The following is a 15,029-nucleotide window of genomic DNA, read 5'->3' as shown; positions in this document are numbered from 1 at the left end:
GTTCTTGCACCACCGGGTTGATTGACAGGTTGATTGTTGTGAAAAATTCCATGTAAACATTGCTGAGGAGGGTGTGATATCTGTCTTTCTTTATCTCTTCACAGATACATATAATTGTATCTTTATGCAGACAAAAGGTGTGGATGCCCTTGAAAATCACGTCTGTTAACAATTAACAAATGTTAATTGAAAGCCTCCTTGTGAATTTGATCTCTAACCGTGTGCACATGCATTACAAACAATTACTAACCATCTTCTAAATTCTACAGATAATTTGCACGTGACATGTTTTATCAGTAACATATAAGACTTTAAGCAATCAATAATCGATAACTATCGATTCTCCTTTCCTTGTGAGGTGAGGTGAGGTGAATGTATTAACATGCATATGGTCTTTATATGTTTGGTGAGTTGCTGTCAGTTGATCTGTTTGTAGCTGCGATCATCAGAGCTTCTGTCTCTGACCTCCATCCTGATTTGTCCTCCCCTAATATCAGGGGGGTATTCCAGAAAGCAGTTTATGCGACATACCCGGGTAAGTTAACTCCTCATATGACAGCCAGCGTTGTAGCAACATTGCCAGTAGGTTGCTGCAACATTGTGTGTCAGCTGGAGAGTTAACTTACCCGGTTATGTCGCAAACCAGCTTTCTGAAATACCCCCCTGGACATCAAAGGTAGAGGATTGTTGAGAGAGTCCATTCTCAGACCAATCATTCACCTGTATATCTCTGTAGGGGGAGTGGAGACAAACATTCTGAAGGAGAGAGGGTGAATGACTGGGACGCAGGTGGAAGGAGGAGTTTGTCTCACTGGTATATCTGTGGCAGAGAAGGAGGGAAAGTGAGAGAGACAGACAAATAGGCAGACACCCAGTGAAATGTTTGGTAGGGTCATGTGGAGACAATAGACGTACTCAGCATGAATCACACATACCAGCAGTTTGTGCAGCAGCCAAGGGGTGAGTTTAGTTTCTACAGTAATTCTACTACATTCTACTCTACTCTACTTTATTCTACTTTACCTGTTCGTTTACAGTACACATGGCTCGATATTTCAGTTTGTTTTCCATGCCTTAGTTATTACTAGATGGATAGGCTAAATAGCTAAATAAAAACACAGCACATTGTAAAGCAAAAACAAATGTTTTTCTGCTTTCTTGCACTCAAAAGCATAGTAGTTTCGTGATTTATCATCTGTATTGGCTACAGTTTTTGCACTCAGGGGGGGAAGTCAGGACAATTCTAAGGGAACCTGACTGACAGGGGCCCCAAAAAATAGGTAAAAACAAATATAAAATTATACTATATTATATATTATAGAAACCATCATTGAGTATATATTTCAAATATAATAATACAATTAATGATCTCTTTGTTTTCACTTGTTTTTGGCAATAAAAGTTAAATATCTCCATTGACCAAAAAGTAAACATCCATATTGACCACCCCCCTGTATCTGCATGAAATGGTTTGGTCCTGCCTTAAAGACATTCTTTATGGTGGCTTTTAATCTTGCATCAATTAGTGAACTGCATACAGTTGTACATGCAGATTGCCCAATTAGAATTTTTTGTCATGGGACCCAAAATTCCTGGCGGCGCCATGCTTGAACTTCCCACAGGAGATGCAAATCGAGAGCCATTTCACAACACCACGCATGCATTACACTGATCGTCAACAGCCTCAGCATTCCTGTCATAGTGCTGGCCAGTCAGTGTCACATACATGCAGTCTGATTTATCTGTAACTACACTGTTCTGACACTGTTCAGAAGAACCCATGGCCATCAATCTGAATGCCATGCGTCTGTATAATTACATCTGTACCTACAAGTACCGCAAAGTTGAGAAGAAGTGACAAGGCTCATGTTTATCGCAAGACATTGCGTTTCATGATGGAATTTGTTTTTCATTCCATCTCTCTCTCTCTCTCTCTCTCTCTCTCTCTCTCTCTCTCTCTCTCTCTCTCTCTCTCTCTCCTCTCCCTCTCCCTCTCCCTCTCCCTCTCTCTCTCTCTCTCTCTCTCTCTCTCTCTCTCTCTCTCTCTCTCTCTCTCTCTCTCACTTTTTGTCTCATCTTTTCCTTTCCCTGCCTATCAGTGTGTGTGTGTGTGTGCGTGTGTGTGTGTGTGTGTTATCCTGGCTGCACTGTAGATCACCAGTCTTCTCCTCCTCCTCCAGAGACGGACCATCTGACGCTGAACCACGTCAACATGGAGGCTCATGAGAACCACGTGTCCCACAAGACACTGGGGCTGAGCTCCAGGCACCTGGTGGTGCGGCGTGGGTGGTCCTTCAAGATCACCTTGCTGTTCAATGACCCAGTGTTCAATGTTCAAACTCTCGTCCTCGAAGCGCTGCTAGGTACTGGGATAGGTCCGTGACTTCTGTTTCTCTTTCCCACGCGCGTTTTCAGCTTGATTTGTTGTTCTCAAATGGCTCTTTTTCTTGCTGTGTTGGTCTTACCTCTTTATCTCCTTTCTTTCTTTTCCTCTTTTCTCCATTGTCCTCTCTTTCATCCTGTTAGGCCATTCCTTTTCAGAAGAAGCCAGTTGAACAAATGAATGTCTCACGTCCATTGCTCTCTCTTTTTTTCTGCTCAGGTGGGCTGTCTGTAGAAATCCCTGTCACCTTCTCCAATCGAAGGACAGTGACCCAGTGGAGCGCACAGATCCACCCGGGGGATGTGCATTCCCGGTCCCTCACCCTCCACCTCTGCTCCCCCCCCCTCTCTCCAGTGGGGCTTTACAAGCTCCAGGTCAACATCCTCAGAACCCACAGCAGACGCACCTACGCCATAGGGAGCTTTGTTTTACTCTGCAACCCCTGGCTACAGGGTGGGTGGTGGTGATGATGATGGTGACGGTGTTGATGATGATGGTGATAATGATGATAAGGATGATGATGGTGATGGAGTCTGGTGGCTGAGTGGTTAGGGAATCGGGCTAGTAATCTGAAGGTTGCCGGTTCGATTCTGGCCGTGCAAAATTACATTGTGTCCTTGGGCAAGGCACTTCACCCTACTTGCCTCTGGGAGAATGTCCCTGTACTTACTGTAAGTCGCTCTGTATCTGAAGAGCGTCTGCTAAATGACTAAATGTAAATGTGATAATGATGATAAGGATGATGAGGATGAGGAGGAGGAAAATGATGATCATGATGATAACTAAAAAAAAGAAGATGTTTCCTTTCAGAGGACCCTGTGTACATGCCCTCTGAGGAGCAACGAGAGGAATACGTTAAGAAGGACCATGGGGTTCTGTACATGGGTACACCTTCTAATGTCATATCGAGACCTTGGATATTTGGTCAAGTGAGTGGCTTTGATAAGACTTAACATTACAATGATATCAGTTGCCCGTCTAACTGACTGACCATCTCTCCATTTCTGTCTGTCCCTGCCGGTCTCCCTCCCTGCCCCCCTGTGAGTGCAGTATGAGCAGGGTGTCCTGGAGGCATGTCTGAACATCCTGCAGGTCAGCCCCCAGCACATCAACAACAGACAGGAAGACTATCTGGCCAGAGGAGACCCTACCTACCTCAGCAGGGTGGTCTGTGCTATGGTAAGATACACACACAGACACACACACTGCCTGGATCACACAAACACACACAAACACACTGAATAAAAAAAAAAATCCCCCACACATAAATCCCTGTCATCTGGTGACCCTCCGTGTTTGTCCTGGCCACCAGGTGAACTGTGAGGATGACCTGGGGGTCCTAAAGGGCAAGTGGTCCGGGAGCATGAAGGACGGCACGTCTCCTCTGGAGTGGACTGGGAGTGCCGACATCCTGAAGACGTGGGCTCAGTCCAGCTTCAGCTCAGTGTGCTACGGACAGTGCTGGGTCTTTGCCTCTGTTATGTGCACAGGTTCGTCAAACACGTGTTGGATCAGAGAGCCAGTGCTCGTGAGTGTGTTTTACAATGTGCAGCTATATTTAGCTGCTCATTGTAACAGAGCATAAGGCTACAGTGATAGGTTTCCTGCATCAAAACTGATTTTCTCACAGCTGTAGTATCTTTTCTGACTTGAAGCCAATCTAACTAATTGTGTTTTTGGTTCCAGTTATGAGAGTCTTGGGTATCCCATCTAGGGTGGTGAGCATTTTCAACTCAGCCCATGACACAAATTCAAACTTGGTCATAGAGGAATACTACACCCACACTGGCACGAAGCTCAACCTATCCAAGGACAGCATCTGGTTGGTGCTGAAATTACATCTATCTCTATTTTTTGCACAATGGGATTTTTTTGCGATTGCAAACACTGTAATATGGGGCTGTGTACCTGTGTGTGTGTGATATGTGTAGGAATTTCCATGTGTGGGTGGAGTGCTGGATGAGAAGGTCCGATCTGACCCCAGAGTTTGACGGGTGGCAAGTACTGGACCCAACCCCTCAAGAGAAGAGTGGAGGTTAATCAGCTCTTCAGTACTGTACAATATCTGTACCTAGAATATTTCCATACAAATACATATAGTCTAAAACCTGCTTGCGTTTGGAATGCAAATGGTGGTTGAATGTGGTTGAGCCTATCATCTCATCTCTGCCGTGTCTCGGTCTGGTCTTTCAGATGTGTTTTGCTGCGGCCCGTGTCCGGTCCGAGCCATCAGAAACCGTTGCTTTAACCTCCCCTACGACGCTCCATTTATTTACGCATCGGTGAACGCGGCTGTTTTCACGGTGATCCTCCGAGATAGGGTGGTGGTGAGGAAGAGCTTGGACAAGGGGAGGGTGGGCCAGCGAATATACACCAAGAGTCTGGGCTCCAACGAACCTCAGGACCTCACGTGCGCCTACAAGTGCACGCAGAGTAAGACCCATCTCCACTCTTGATTCTGTAACGGTGTGACTGTGGTGTACCACACGCATGTTTTTGTAAATTATTGTGTCAAACTGCTTCTTTCTGATTCTCTTGTTTATTTCTAGATACCAACAATCATACAACATGCGGACAACAAGGTTAGTCTATATCTACTGCAGTACCTCTCGATTTAACTGACTCAGCATATGCCATTTGCTGCTAAAATTATGATGGGTTTGGTCAACATCTCCTTGGTCCACCTGTTTTCTCATCCTGGCCTACTATCCTTCCTCCCTCTTTCCTCTGTTTTCACAGGTGCAGATGAAAGTCTGGCAGTTTCTCTGAAGATAGACAAGGTGCCACTGATGGGAGAGAACATCTGTCTAACTGTGATCGTCACAAACCGAGCTAATGTTTGCAGGGTCCTAAAGGAGCATGTTAACGCCCAAGCTGAAGAGTACCATGGCAGGCCTATGGAGACCTTTTGGGAGGCTACAGAGAGGCTTCAGGTGGGACCACGCAGAGGTAAATACTGGTTTACCCTATCAAGTACAATATCATGTATTCAAAGATTGTTGGAGGGAAACAAGTAGTTGTCATTGTAAATCATCTTGTCAAGATACAGATTATACTGTATATTGTACTATCCTGCTGATAGCATTATACCTTTTGCATTGAGTATGTTTAGACGATATCACCACTATTCCTTAACCCCTCCACCCCCACCACCTTCTGGGTTTTGTTCCGATTGTGACAGTATTGTCCTGTAACCCCATCCTCCAACCTCTGTTCCAGCTGTGATGGTGCGCCACCAGATCCCTTCATCAGACTACGAGCCAGTGCTGTTGGGGCATGGTTTTCTGAACTTAGCGGTGGTCCTGAAGGATGAACAGACCCAAGAGAGGGTTATCGCCACAGAGGAGTTCAACATGACCTCCCCGCAAATCTCTATAGAGGTAGGGGTTACACACACAGAGACACACAAACACACACTCTCACTCTCCAGGATATCTATGAAGGTAGCTTCTATTACATCTGAATCCAGGTACTTGGGGGAGACGTCCTTCAGCTGATGAAACAGCACACAGCCCTGGTCTCCTTCACCAACACCTCCTCCAGGCCCCTGAGGGGGGCGGTGCTGACTGTGGAGGCCTCAGGCCTGCTGGAGGAGAAACAACAGACCAGGTGAGTCACCGCAGAGATGCTGGCCCCACGGTGAGAAACAGCTGTTGCTGGTTTTCTAGGCCTTCCAAAGTCACAGGAAGTGGACTTTTAATTGTAATTTTTGTTGATTGAACTGTCAGATAGTGTTTTATTACGTTAAGATTACGTAATAAAACATGTAGTTTTATTCAAAACAACATTGAATCACCCCCCATGCATGTACAAGGGAAGGCAAAGTAGTTTCTACATAAACACCACTGGATGGAATAAATTCATTCCAGTCAAACCTCTCCTCTATTCTTTGAGGCAGATTCAGATGGGGCAACCCGTTCTGTATTTTATGTGAGAGTCGACACTAACTGGTCAAAGTGTCAGGAATGTGGTCTCGGAATGTCATCAGGTGCGCTGGTTGTCACCTCAGTGGAACAGAATGCCATTGTGTCATTCAGCTTTCTGTCAGTCTGTCTCTTCCCTCCACCAACCTTTTACCCCTTCTCCTCCTCCACCTCCTCCCTCCTCCTTCTACACTTTCCTCCTCCCTCCTCCTTCTACACTTCCCTCCTCCTTCTACACTTCCCTCCTCCCTCCTCCTTCTACACTTTCGTCCTCCCTCCTCCTTCTACACTTTCCTCCTCCCTCCTCCTTCTACACTTCCCTCCTCCTTCTACACTTCCCTCCTCCCTCCTCCCTCTACACTTCCCTCCTCCTTCTACACTTCCCTCCTCCCTCCTCCCTCTACACTTCCCTCCTCCTTCTACACTTCCCTCCTCCCTCCTCCTTCTACACTTTCGTCCTCCCTCCTCCTTCTACACTTTCCTCCTCCCTCCTCCTTCTACACTTCCCTCCTCCTTCTACACTTCCCTCCTCCCTCCTCCCTCTACACTTCCCTCCTCCTTCTACACTTCCCTCCTCCTTCCTCCCTCTACCCTTCCCTCCTCCCTCCTCTTTCCACATCCTCCCTCCTCCACCTCCTCCCTACTCCCTCCCTCCTCCCAGGATGGTTCTGCTACAACCCTGTCAGAGCATGGAGATGAGAGTGACCCTCAGGTCATCCACCCCCGGCACCAAGATGCTCCATGCCAGCCTGGCACACAGCAACAGCCCTGCCATCACCAGGAGCCTCCACGTGCTCTCCGTTTCCCCCACCTGACTCTCCCCGGCCAGACCCTAGCTAACACTGAAGACTTTGAAAGCATTTCTCCCTTCCTCGTTTAAAAGGTTGTTTTAGTAACCAATACGCAGTATAACATGCAGTATCTACATCATAGCACCAATGAAATGACCCTGTCAGCTGGTATGATGATGTTTCGTTTTTACGTTCCCTTCACCAGGCAGGACTGGTGTAGATTCACGGTGATCTCAGCCATTAGACCATCCAGTGAGGCAGTCATGGCCACGCAGTCTTACCCTTCATAATAGGATATGCATCTCTCGTACTCTTAACTGGTAGGGAGTGTATCCTGCGAGGTCCAACACACACTGCTGCTGACATGTGTGCTGCAGAGATAAGACCATGCACAAGCTTGCTTTGTCAGTGAGAACCATGGTAATAATATGTGCCAGTTACAGATGAGCAGGAATATGTTTCATCAACAAAGATGTTTGTACAGTATGCACTTTTTGCTATTAGATTCTTGTTGATGATCTTAAGAGACTCTCCAGTGAAAGTGCTTGTTACATTACATTTACATTTATTCATTTAGCAGACGCTTTTTGCTTGTTCTCAATTCTGTCTGTGTTTACCCAAATGCTCGGTTGTGTGTGCCCTGTGTGTGTATGTGTTCATTTGTGCATGTGTGACTTATAGTCATGGCTGTACTTGTACACAGTCTGACTAGCTGGTCTGAAGATTAAGAGGCATTTATTTGACTAGTGCTCTGATGAGCAGACAGCATCATCTGTTGGGGAGACAGGGTACTGATTAAAGGTATGAAAATGGATTGAAACTTTTGTATACATTTTAACACTGCATTCAAACTGATTAATGACAAAAATAATAAATCACCACATTAAATATTGACTGTAATCCTTGACAAACTCGTTTAAACTTGCAGCCATGCTTGGTTTTCATTGTCATAACAAAGATCTTAGCCTGGGGGTGAAGAAAAATTGTTTTTCACATTCTTCTTTTTCTGAGACGAGTTACCTTTTTATATATGATGTAACATGCAATGCAAAAATAAAACTAACAGGTCCATTCAGTTATTTATAACTTACGCATTAAAGGGTTAGGAATAGTTTGTATTAATAGTGTGTTGTGGTTCATACATGAACCACAGAATCATTACAATAATGGTATCTTGTACATTTGTATTTTTTGTAATATTTGTATTTTTATATTGTAATTTACGGCAACTTATATTTTATTGTATATTTAATTATATTCTAATCCCACTTAGTACTGCTAGTTTATGTACCCTTAGTATAGATAGTCCACATATTTAAATTTGAGGTATATGTTTATTGGTATGCACCTTCCTGCCAAAGCAAATTCCTTGTCTGTGCAAACTTTCATGGCGAATAAATCCCATTCTGATTCTGATTCTGATGAAGCATTTGTATGACTACTACTCTGGCCAGAAGAGGGCATGAGCAGTGCTGGGTTAGGGCTCCGTAGAGAAAGAGAAAGAGAGGGAGAGGGAGGTGTTCCAGCCTCTGGTTGGCTTGCTGTCTCCCTCTTTACAAAGGGCCCAGCCACCCATGTCTGAGCAGCCAGGGGACGCTTCTCCCCTCCCAGACCAGCCAGAGGGACTGCAGGACACACACACACACACTCTCAGGCAGCCTCCCCTCACTTGCACCCCGACACACAGAGAGAGCACCCCAGCTTGGACCGGCAGCTACTGGATGTGTCACTTGATGTCCCAGAGTTAGCGGAGCATCTCTTCCATACTCTACTCTGCTCTAGTGGACCTACTCTACTTTGACTCTACTCTTCTCCACTTCGAGGCAGAGATCCTAGGAACAGCTGGACCATTAGAGAGAGCCTGTATCAGAGCTGTGTGAAGATGCTGCCCTCCGTGTGTGTGCTGGTGCTGCTGGCTGTGTGGCCTGCTGCGGGGAGGAGCAGTGGCCTGCTGAGGAAGCCTGGGCAGGGCGCGGAGCACAGCGGACTGAACTCTCTCCAACACCTCAACATCCAGGTGATTCAGAGCCGGGGTTTCCCTGACCAGGACCAGGACCAGGACCAGGGGTCTGTGCTGCACATCAGGGCTCCTCGAGGAGCAGCGGAGGAGGACTCAGACACAGATACAGATACAGGGGAGCAACAGTCCACCTTCTCTCACTCCTATGAGAACGAGTTCTTCACGACCCCTAGAGCCACACAGCTCACTAACTTCACTCAGGAGGATGAGGCAGAGGCAGAGGCGGGGGCTGAGGATGGCAACCATGGCAACGAAACCGACAGGGGCATCACTCACATCCGCAACCCCCTGTTCCCTGTCACAGACAGCTCCTACAGCGCCTACGCCATCCTCTTCCTGTCTCTGGTGGTGCTGGCGGTGGGAATTGTGGGTAATCTGGCGGTGATGTGCATTGTGTGGCACAACTACTATATGAGGAGCTCCTGGAACTATCTTTTGGCCAGCTTGGCATTCTGGGACTTCCTGGTTCTCTGCTTCTGTCTTCCTGTAGTGGTCTTCAACGAGCTGACCAATAAGAGGCTGCTAGGAGAGGTCTCCTGCCGCCTGGTGCCTTATATGGAGGTGGGTGTGGTTCATATAGAAACACAGTACATGCATGCATTATACAGTATTGTGTTAATGTTAAGGGCTCTCCAGACTTAACAATGTTAAGTGCTCTCCATGTTTTATTGTGCATTAGTATTTGGATTATTTATGTCATGTAAAATATTTAAATGGTGACACAGATAGCAAAACATTTGGTAATATGATGTGATAATTGTTGTGAAATGTTTTAATAATAAGTATAAGTTTAACATATACTTATATAAGAGGCTGAATACTGCAATAGTTTATTATAGTTACAATGTTTGTGACAGCTGAGGGAAAGAGAAAATGAGAAAGAGAGATGCTAACAAACTGTCACCAGAGAAAAGCACTCCTCTTTGTAAGATCAGCAGAGGTGTGTTTGGTGAACAGCTCTGAGGGATCAGTCTGAGCTTCAGGTTCTGACCATCCAAACAAAAAGATAGGAGAAGATCTCTCCTTTCTCATAACACCATGGCAACGCCACAACTTCAATACAGTTGTTTTTGCATCTTTGTAGATGAGCAGGTTTAAAAGCCATGCACTTGTTGTATAAGAGCCTTGATTATCTAAGAGAAATGCTTGTGGGCTGCAGGGTTCGCATCCCATATAGTGAATGCAAAGACTGAGCTACAGACCCCATAATAAGCCTCCTGTTTTGATCTCCTAGGTAACGTCACTGGGCGTGACATCGTTCAGCCTGTGCGCTCTGGGCATCGACAGGTTCCATGCAGCCACCAGCTCCCAGCAGCCCAAGGCGCGTCGCGTGGAGCGCTGCCGCTCGGTCCTGCTCAAGCTGCTGTTCGTCTGGGTGGGCTCCATGGTCCTAGCTTCCCCCGAGCTCCTCCTCTGGCAGCTCAGCCAGGCCGTGTCTCCTACCACCGGGGCCCTGGTGGACTCTTGCTCCATCCACCCCACGTCCCCCTCCACCCTGCCCCTGCCAGACTCCCTGTACTCCCTGCTCCACAGCTACCACCAGGCCCGTATGTGGTGGTACTTTGGCTGCTACTTCTGCCTACCTGTGGTGTTCACCCTGCTCTGCCAGCTAGCCACCTGCCACGTCACCAACGACGCCAACGCCGCGGCCGCCAGCTCCGCCTCCCAGCGCGGCCATGGCGACCGCTCGCCGTCCAAGCAGCAGAAGCAGCAGGTGCAGCAGGTGGAGCGACAGCTGAGCTGCACTGTCCTGGCGCTGGCCGTGGTCTACGCCATCTGCACGCTGCCCGAGAACGTCTGCAACATCGTCCTGGCTTACACGGCCACCTCCGTGTCCGAGAACACCGCCGCCCTGCTGGCGCTGATCAACCACTTCCTGTTGTTCTTCAAGGCATCGGTCACGCCCGTGCTGCTCCTCTGCCTGTGTAAGTCTCTGGGCCAGGCCTTCATGGACTGCTGCTGCTGTTGTTGCGAGGAGTGCCAGCCCGCTGGTTCTGGCTCCTCCCCTTCCCACACAGGCCACTCCCTCGGGGCTGAGGTGAAGCTGAAGAGCACCAACGAGATGTCCTCGTCCTCCATTTTCTTCGACAAGGCCAAGGAGAGCTCCACCATCCTGTCTATCAGCGGCTCCAGTTGAACTGGGCATGCCTGATCCTCCTCCATGCTGTCTCACGCCCTTCTGTCTGTCTGTCTGTCTGTCTGTCTGTCTGTCTGTCTCTCTGAATCCTGATCCTTATTTACCTGCATCTGTCTTTCTATCTATTTGTCCCTTCCAGTACTTCAGTCCGTTCAACATACCTAAATACATCCCTTTCCTTCTTCCTTCTCTCTTCTCTCACAATCTTATAACAGTGTTCAGTCTAAATGCAGAACTCCTTTTCCTTTCCTGTCTCCTCCGTTGACACTTCTATTTCAATCCCCCAGGCCTGTAATGTCTTCTGTATTGTCGTTTTCTAGAGCGATGCTAGCTACCCTGTTAGCCTCCAGCTACTTTCCAGAGCTAGATGCTAGCTAGCTAGCATAACTAGCTCCAGCCAGTCCACCCAGTGGAATATATTTGTACAGTCGTTTAAGTTGTTGACTCACAAGCTCAGTCTAGGAGGCTGGGGATACCCGGTCAGTAATGTACCTGTAGAGGAGTGAATCACTCCACAGTGGTGTTTATTCTAAGGATTGTTAGGTCAGCGTAAAACTGAACCAGTCTAGATTGTATGCTAGGTTTAACTAACCTGCCTTCTCCTCTCCACAGGACAGGAAACATGAGTTAATTATGTTTTTTATGACGATGTCACATCACACTGTTTACATGTTCGATAAAACCACGTGACACAGCCAGCCTTGCCTTGCATTAGAAGTTGTCCCCGTCCTCAGTACCCCCACCACTCACCTCTACCTCCCTTACCTTTAGCCAACCCAGTTTTTTGATAATATAATATTTTTCAAATCAAGAATTGGTTGAGACTTGATAGTCATCTGCTGTCAGATGAAAATGCTGTGAAATCCTATTTTAAGCAGAAATTGTTTTATAACTAAGATTAGTTAATGCCTGAAGTGAAGCTGATGTACAGTTTTTGAGAATGTGAATTTAGACTTAAACCAACCAGCTGTAGTAGTCTTTAATTTATCCAATAAAAATTTGTAATGTACTTCATCAGCTTTGATGTTTCCGGGATTTATTTATTCATTTCACTTTTTCATTAATAAACTGAATTTAGGATATTTATTATATTACAACGATCATGGAAGGTCAATCAAAGGTGGGTGATGACATATTTTGGTAATGGCTCTGGGACATAACTAGTAGACAAGTTGGAATAGCAATGTTTCCAATACTGACTGCTCCTTTTATTGATTGTCTTAGTATGTCTCCTGTCACTCATTGGTTTCTCTCTCATTATCCTTTCTCACTCTCTACCCCCCTCTCCTCCACCTCCTTTTCTCACTGAGTTGCTCTCAGAAGGCTTCATTGTCTTCTCCAGACCCATGCCGGACGCCTCTAAGAATATCAATGCTCTCAGACTACAGTTCAGTTGCCAGGTTACAGACCCAACATTCACGTGTGTGTCAGACTGCCAGAACCGGGCGAGCTTCGCCCAGTGTTCCCACCCTGCCCAGTTACCCCGGGCAACCAGGCTCTTTAACCACCCGGACCATCAGGAGGGACTCCATGTTCTGAACTACTTTTCAGTGTTTGTGTGTGTGTGACTGGCAGTTATATTAGTGAAAGGTTATTTAAGAAGATTTTTTTTCCGAGTATAAAATGGAAGCAATATGGTATGTTTCCAAAGGAACAAAGGTTTGGGAACGCTCGATTTGAATCCTGATTCAGCCTGAGTTCACTTCATCCGCAGTAGAATGAGGGAACACCCGTGTTCAAACACACACTGAGAGCAAAACAAACAGGAGAGTAGAGGAAGACAGGAACAGATAGCCCTTAGTGTCCTGTTTGGAGTCTGTTTCTGTCTTACAGCATGTTCACTGTGTGCCAGGAGTGAGAGAGGGTGAAAGAGGGACCATGCAAAAGAGGTAGTGCCAAAAAGGAAAATATAAAGACAGCAAGAGAGAGTGGGAGAGAGATTATGTGGGTGAGGGGAAAACAGAAACAGAGAAAGAGAGAGGAAAAAGAGAGAGGAGAAAGAGAGAGAGGGAAAGAGAGAGAAAGAGAGAGAGAGAGAGAGAGAGAGAGAGAGAGAGAGAGAGAGAGAGAGAGAGAGAGAGAGAGAGAGAGAGAGAGAGAGAGAGAGAGAGAGAGAGAGAGAGAGAGAGAGAGAGAGAGAGAGAGAGAGAGAGAGAGAATGTGTGCATGTCTGTGAGAGAGACAGAAAGGGAGGAATAGAAAGGGGAGCTCGCCTCATTAGTAGTGGTCAGACAGTTCCTCTAGCTGCTAATGAGAGGCCAGGAACAGTCTCTCCTCTGTTCCCTTAATGAAGCCACCAACACTCATCAACAGACAGCCCCGCAACCTCAACTCAACCTTCTCACAACCGAGACACAACCTCAACTCTTCCTTCTCACAACCTCAACTCTGCCTTCTCACAACCGAGATGCAACCTCAACTGTGCCTTCTCACAACCGAGACACAACCTCAACTCTATCTCTCACAACCTTAACTCTGCCTTCTCACAACCTCAATTCTACCTCAGCACAACACTAGCATGGGGTTAAACGTTACCCATGCTGTATCCATGTTCTCACACCCTCACAACCTCTACATCGACACAGAATTTTCATACTCTTGGCACTACATTCGGTTGACCTCAAATGAAAATAAAAGGGATATTATGATTTTGCATGCCATGATCAGTTGTTTGAGCAGCCCTGCTCATCCATGAACCTCGCTGGAGACATGGCCGACTCATGTAGCACCCAGCGCAGTACAACGTCTGCCCTCATCCAAGGGGAGTCAGTGCTGCATCCTGCTGACTGCTGGGGCTTTGCCCTGGGTGGTGTCAACGCCACATGAATCCACTACTGTTTGTCACCAACAGTCTAAGCAGGGGACATGAGCTGTGTCTTGAACCAAGTGCCCAGTGTTCTGTTGGCTTTGATTTGAGACTATTGGTATTCTGCTGAGGAGACACTGTGAAGCAGGCAGTAAGAGTCCTGTGCTGTGGCTGCGCTGGTTGGCTGGCAGGCTGTTTCTGTGCGTAGAAGCCAACATAGAGAAAGCAGACTAAGTCACACACTGAATGGCTCTTCGTTCTCAGCTCAGTTCAGTCAATGTGTGTGAGTGTGTGTTTGTGTGTGAAGAGTGCATGGGAAGGATTCTCTTCAGGGGCAATTGTAGATGTGTGTGTGGCAATTAGCGAGAGAATGTCTGTGTGTGGGCTTGCATGTCAGAGAACGAGGAGGTGAGGCTGTGTGCATGTGTCGTGAGAGATCGCAGTTGTGCCTATGTGACTACGTGTGGCAGTAACTCCAGTGTGAGTATCTATCAGTTGGAGCATCGTGTTTCTGGTTAGGCTCAATGAACATAAACTAATATGACCTGACTGTCCCCACTCCTGAGGACGACCCAACCTCTGTCAGCCCTCCCCTGTTCCCCTCCTCCTGTCCCCCTGGAGAACGGACAATGTTTGTTTTGTTTGGTGGGAATACTGACGGGGTGGGGGGGTTTGGGGGTGAGAGTGGTTGTCATGACGAGGGTCTGGGCCATGGGAGGAGGAACACAAAAACATCTGAAACAGGAGGCTGGCCCAGGACTTGCGCACACACACACACACACACACACACTTAGACACACACCGACACACACTTGACCCCAACCCACCTTGTTGTGTGGACAGGAAGCCCAGAGCTGTGTGGTTATTGTGGTGTTGTCCCTTCTGGAGGAACAGTTAGTATGTAGGGCCAACCACCCAAAGCCCAGGAGAAAGGAAGGAGAGTGGAGAGGGAGGAATGGAGAGGGAGAA

The 15,029-nt window shown here is 47.1% G+C and overlaps 2 protein-coding genes across 3 annotated transcripts; both read left to right on the top strand.

The window, feature by feature from the left end:
• Positions 1-822: 822 nt before the first annotated feature.
• LOC136945974 (protein-glutamine gamma-glutamyltransferase 5-like) lies at positions 823-8,207 on the top strand. 2 transcript variants are annotated; one of them, XM_067240122.1, is made up of 14 exons: positions 823-960; positions 2,181-2,363; positions 2,603-2,836; positions 3,194-3,312; positions 3,434-3,562; positions 3,696-3,873; positions 4,070-4,205; positions 4,315-4,418; positions 4,577-4,816; positions 4,933-4,965; positions 5,123-5,332; positions 5,603-5,763; positions 5,853-5,992; positions 6,968-8,207. In XM_067240122.1, the coding sequence occupies exons 1-14, from the start codon at positions 921-923 to the stop codon at positions 7,119-7,121; spliced, it is 2,061 nt and encodes a 686-aa protein (XP_067096223.1). In that variant the 5' UTR covers positions 823-920; the 3' UTR covers positions 7,122-8,207. The 2 variants fall into 2 exon arrangements, with proteins under 2 accessions (XP_067096223.1, XP_067096222.1); XM_067240121.1 differs by having other exon boundaries at positions 2,181-2,375.
• Positions 8,208-8,697: 490 nt separating this feature from the next.
• On the top strand, positions 8,698-11,643 carry LOC136945873 (G-protein coupled receptor 37-like 1). The gene is made up of 2 exons (XM_067239969.1): positions 8,698-9,678; positions 10,352-11,643. Exons 1-2 carry the CDS (start codon positions 8,980-8,982, stop codon positions 11,252-11,254), a joined length of 1,602 nt encoding a protein of 533 aa, XP_067096070.1. The 5' UTR covers positions 8,698-8,979; the 3' UTR covers positions 11,255-11,643.
• Positions 11,644-15,029: the final 3,386 nt, after the last annotated feature.

Source organism: Osmerus mordax, chromosome 7 (genome assembly GCF_038355195.1).
Source record: "Osmerus mordax isolate fOsmMor3 chromosome 7, fOsmMor3.pri, whole genome shotgun sequence".
Lineage (NCBI taxonomy): Eukaryota > Metazoa > Chordata > Actinopteri > Osmeriformes > Osmeridae > Osmerus > Osmerus mordax.
The sequence above is the reverse complement of the archived record's forward strand: the minus strand, read 5'-3'. Positions and strand labels throughout refer to the sequence as shown.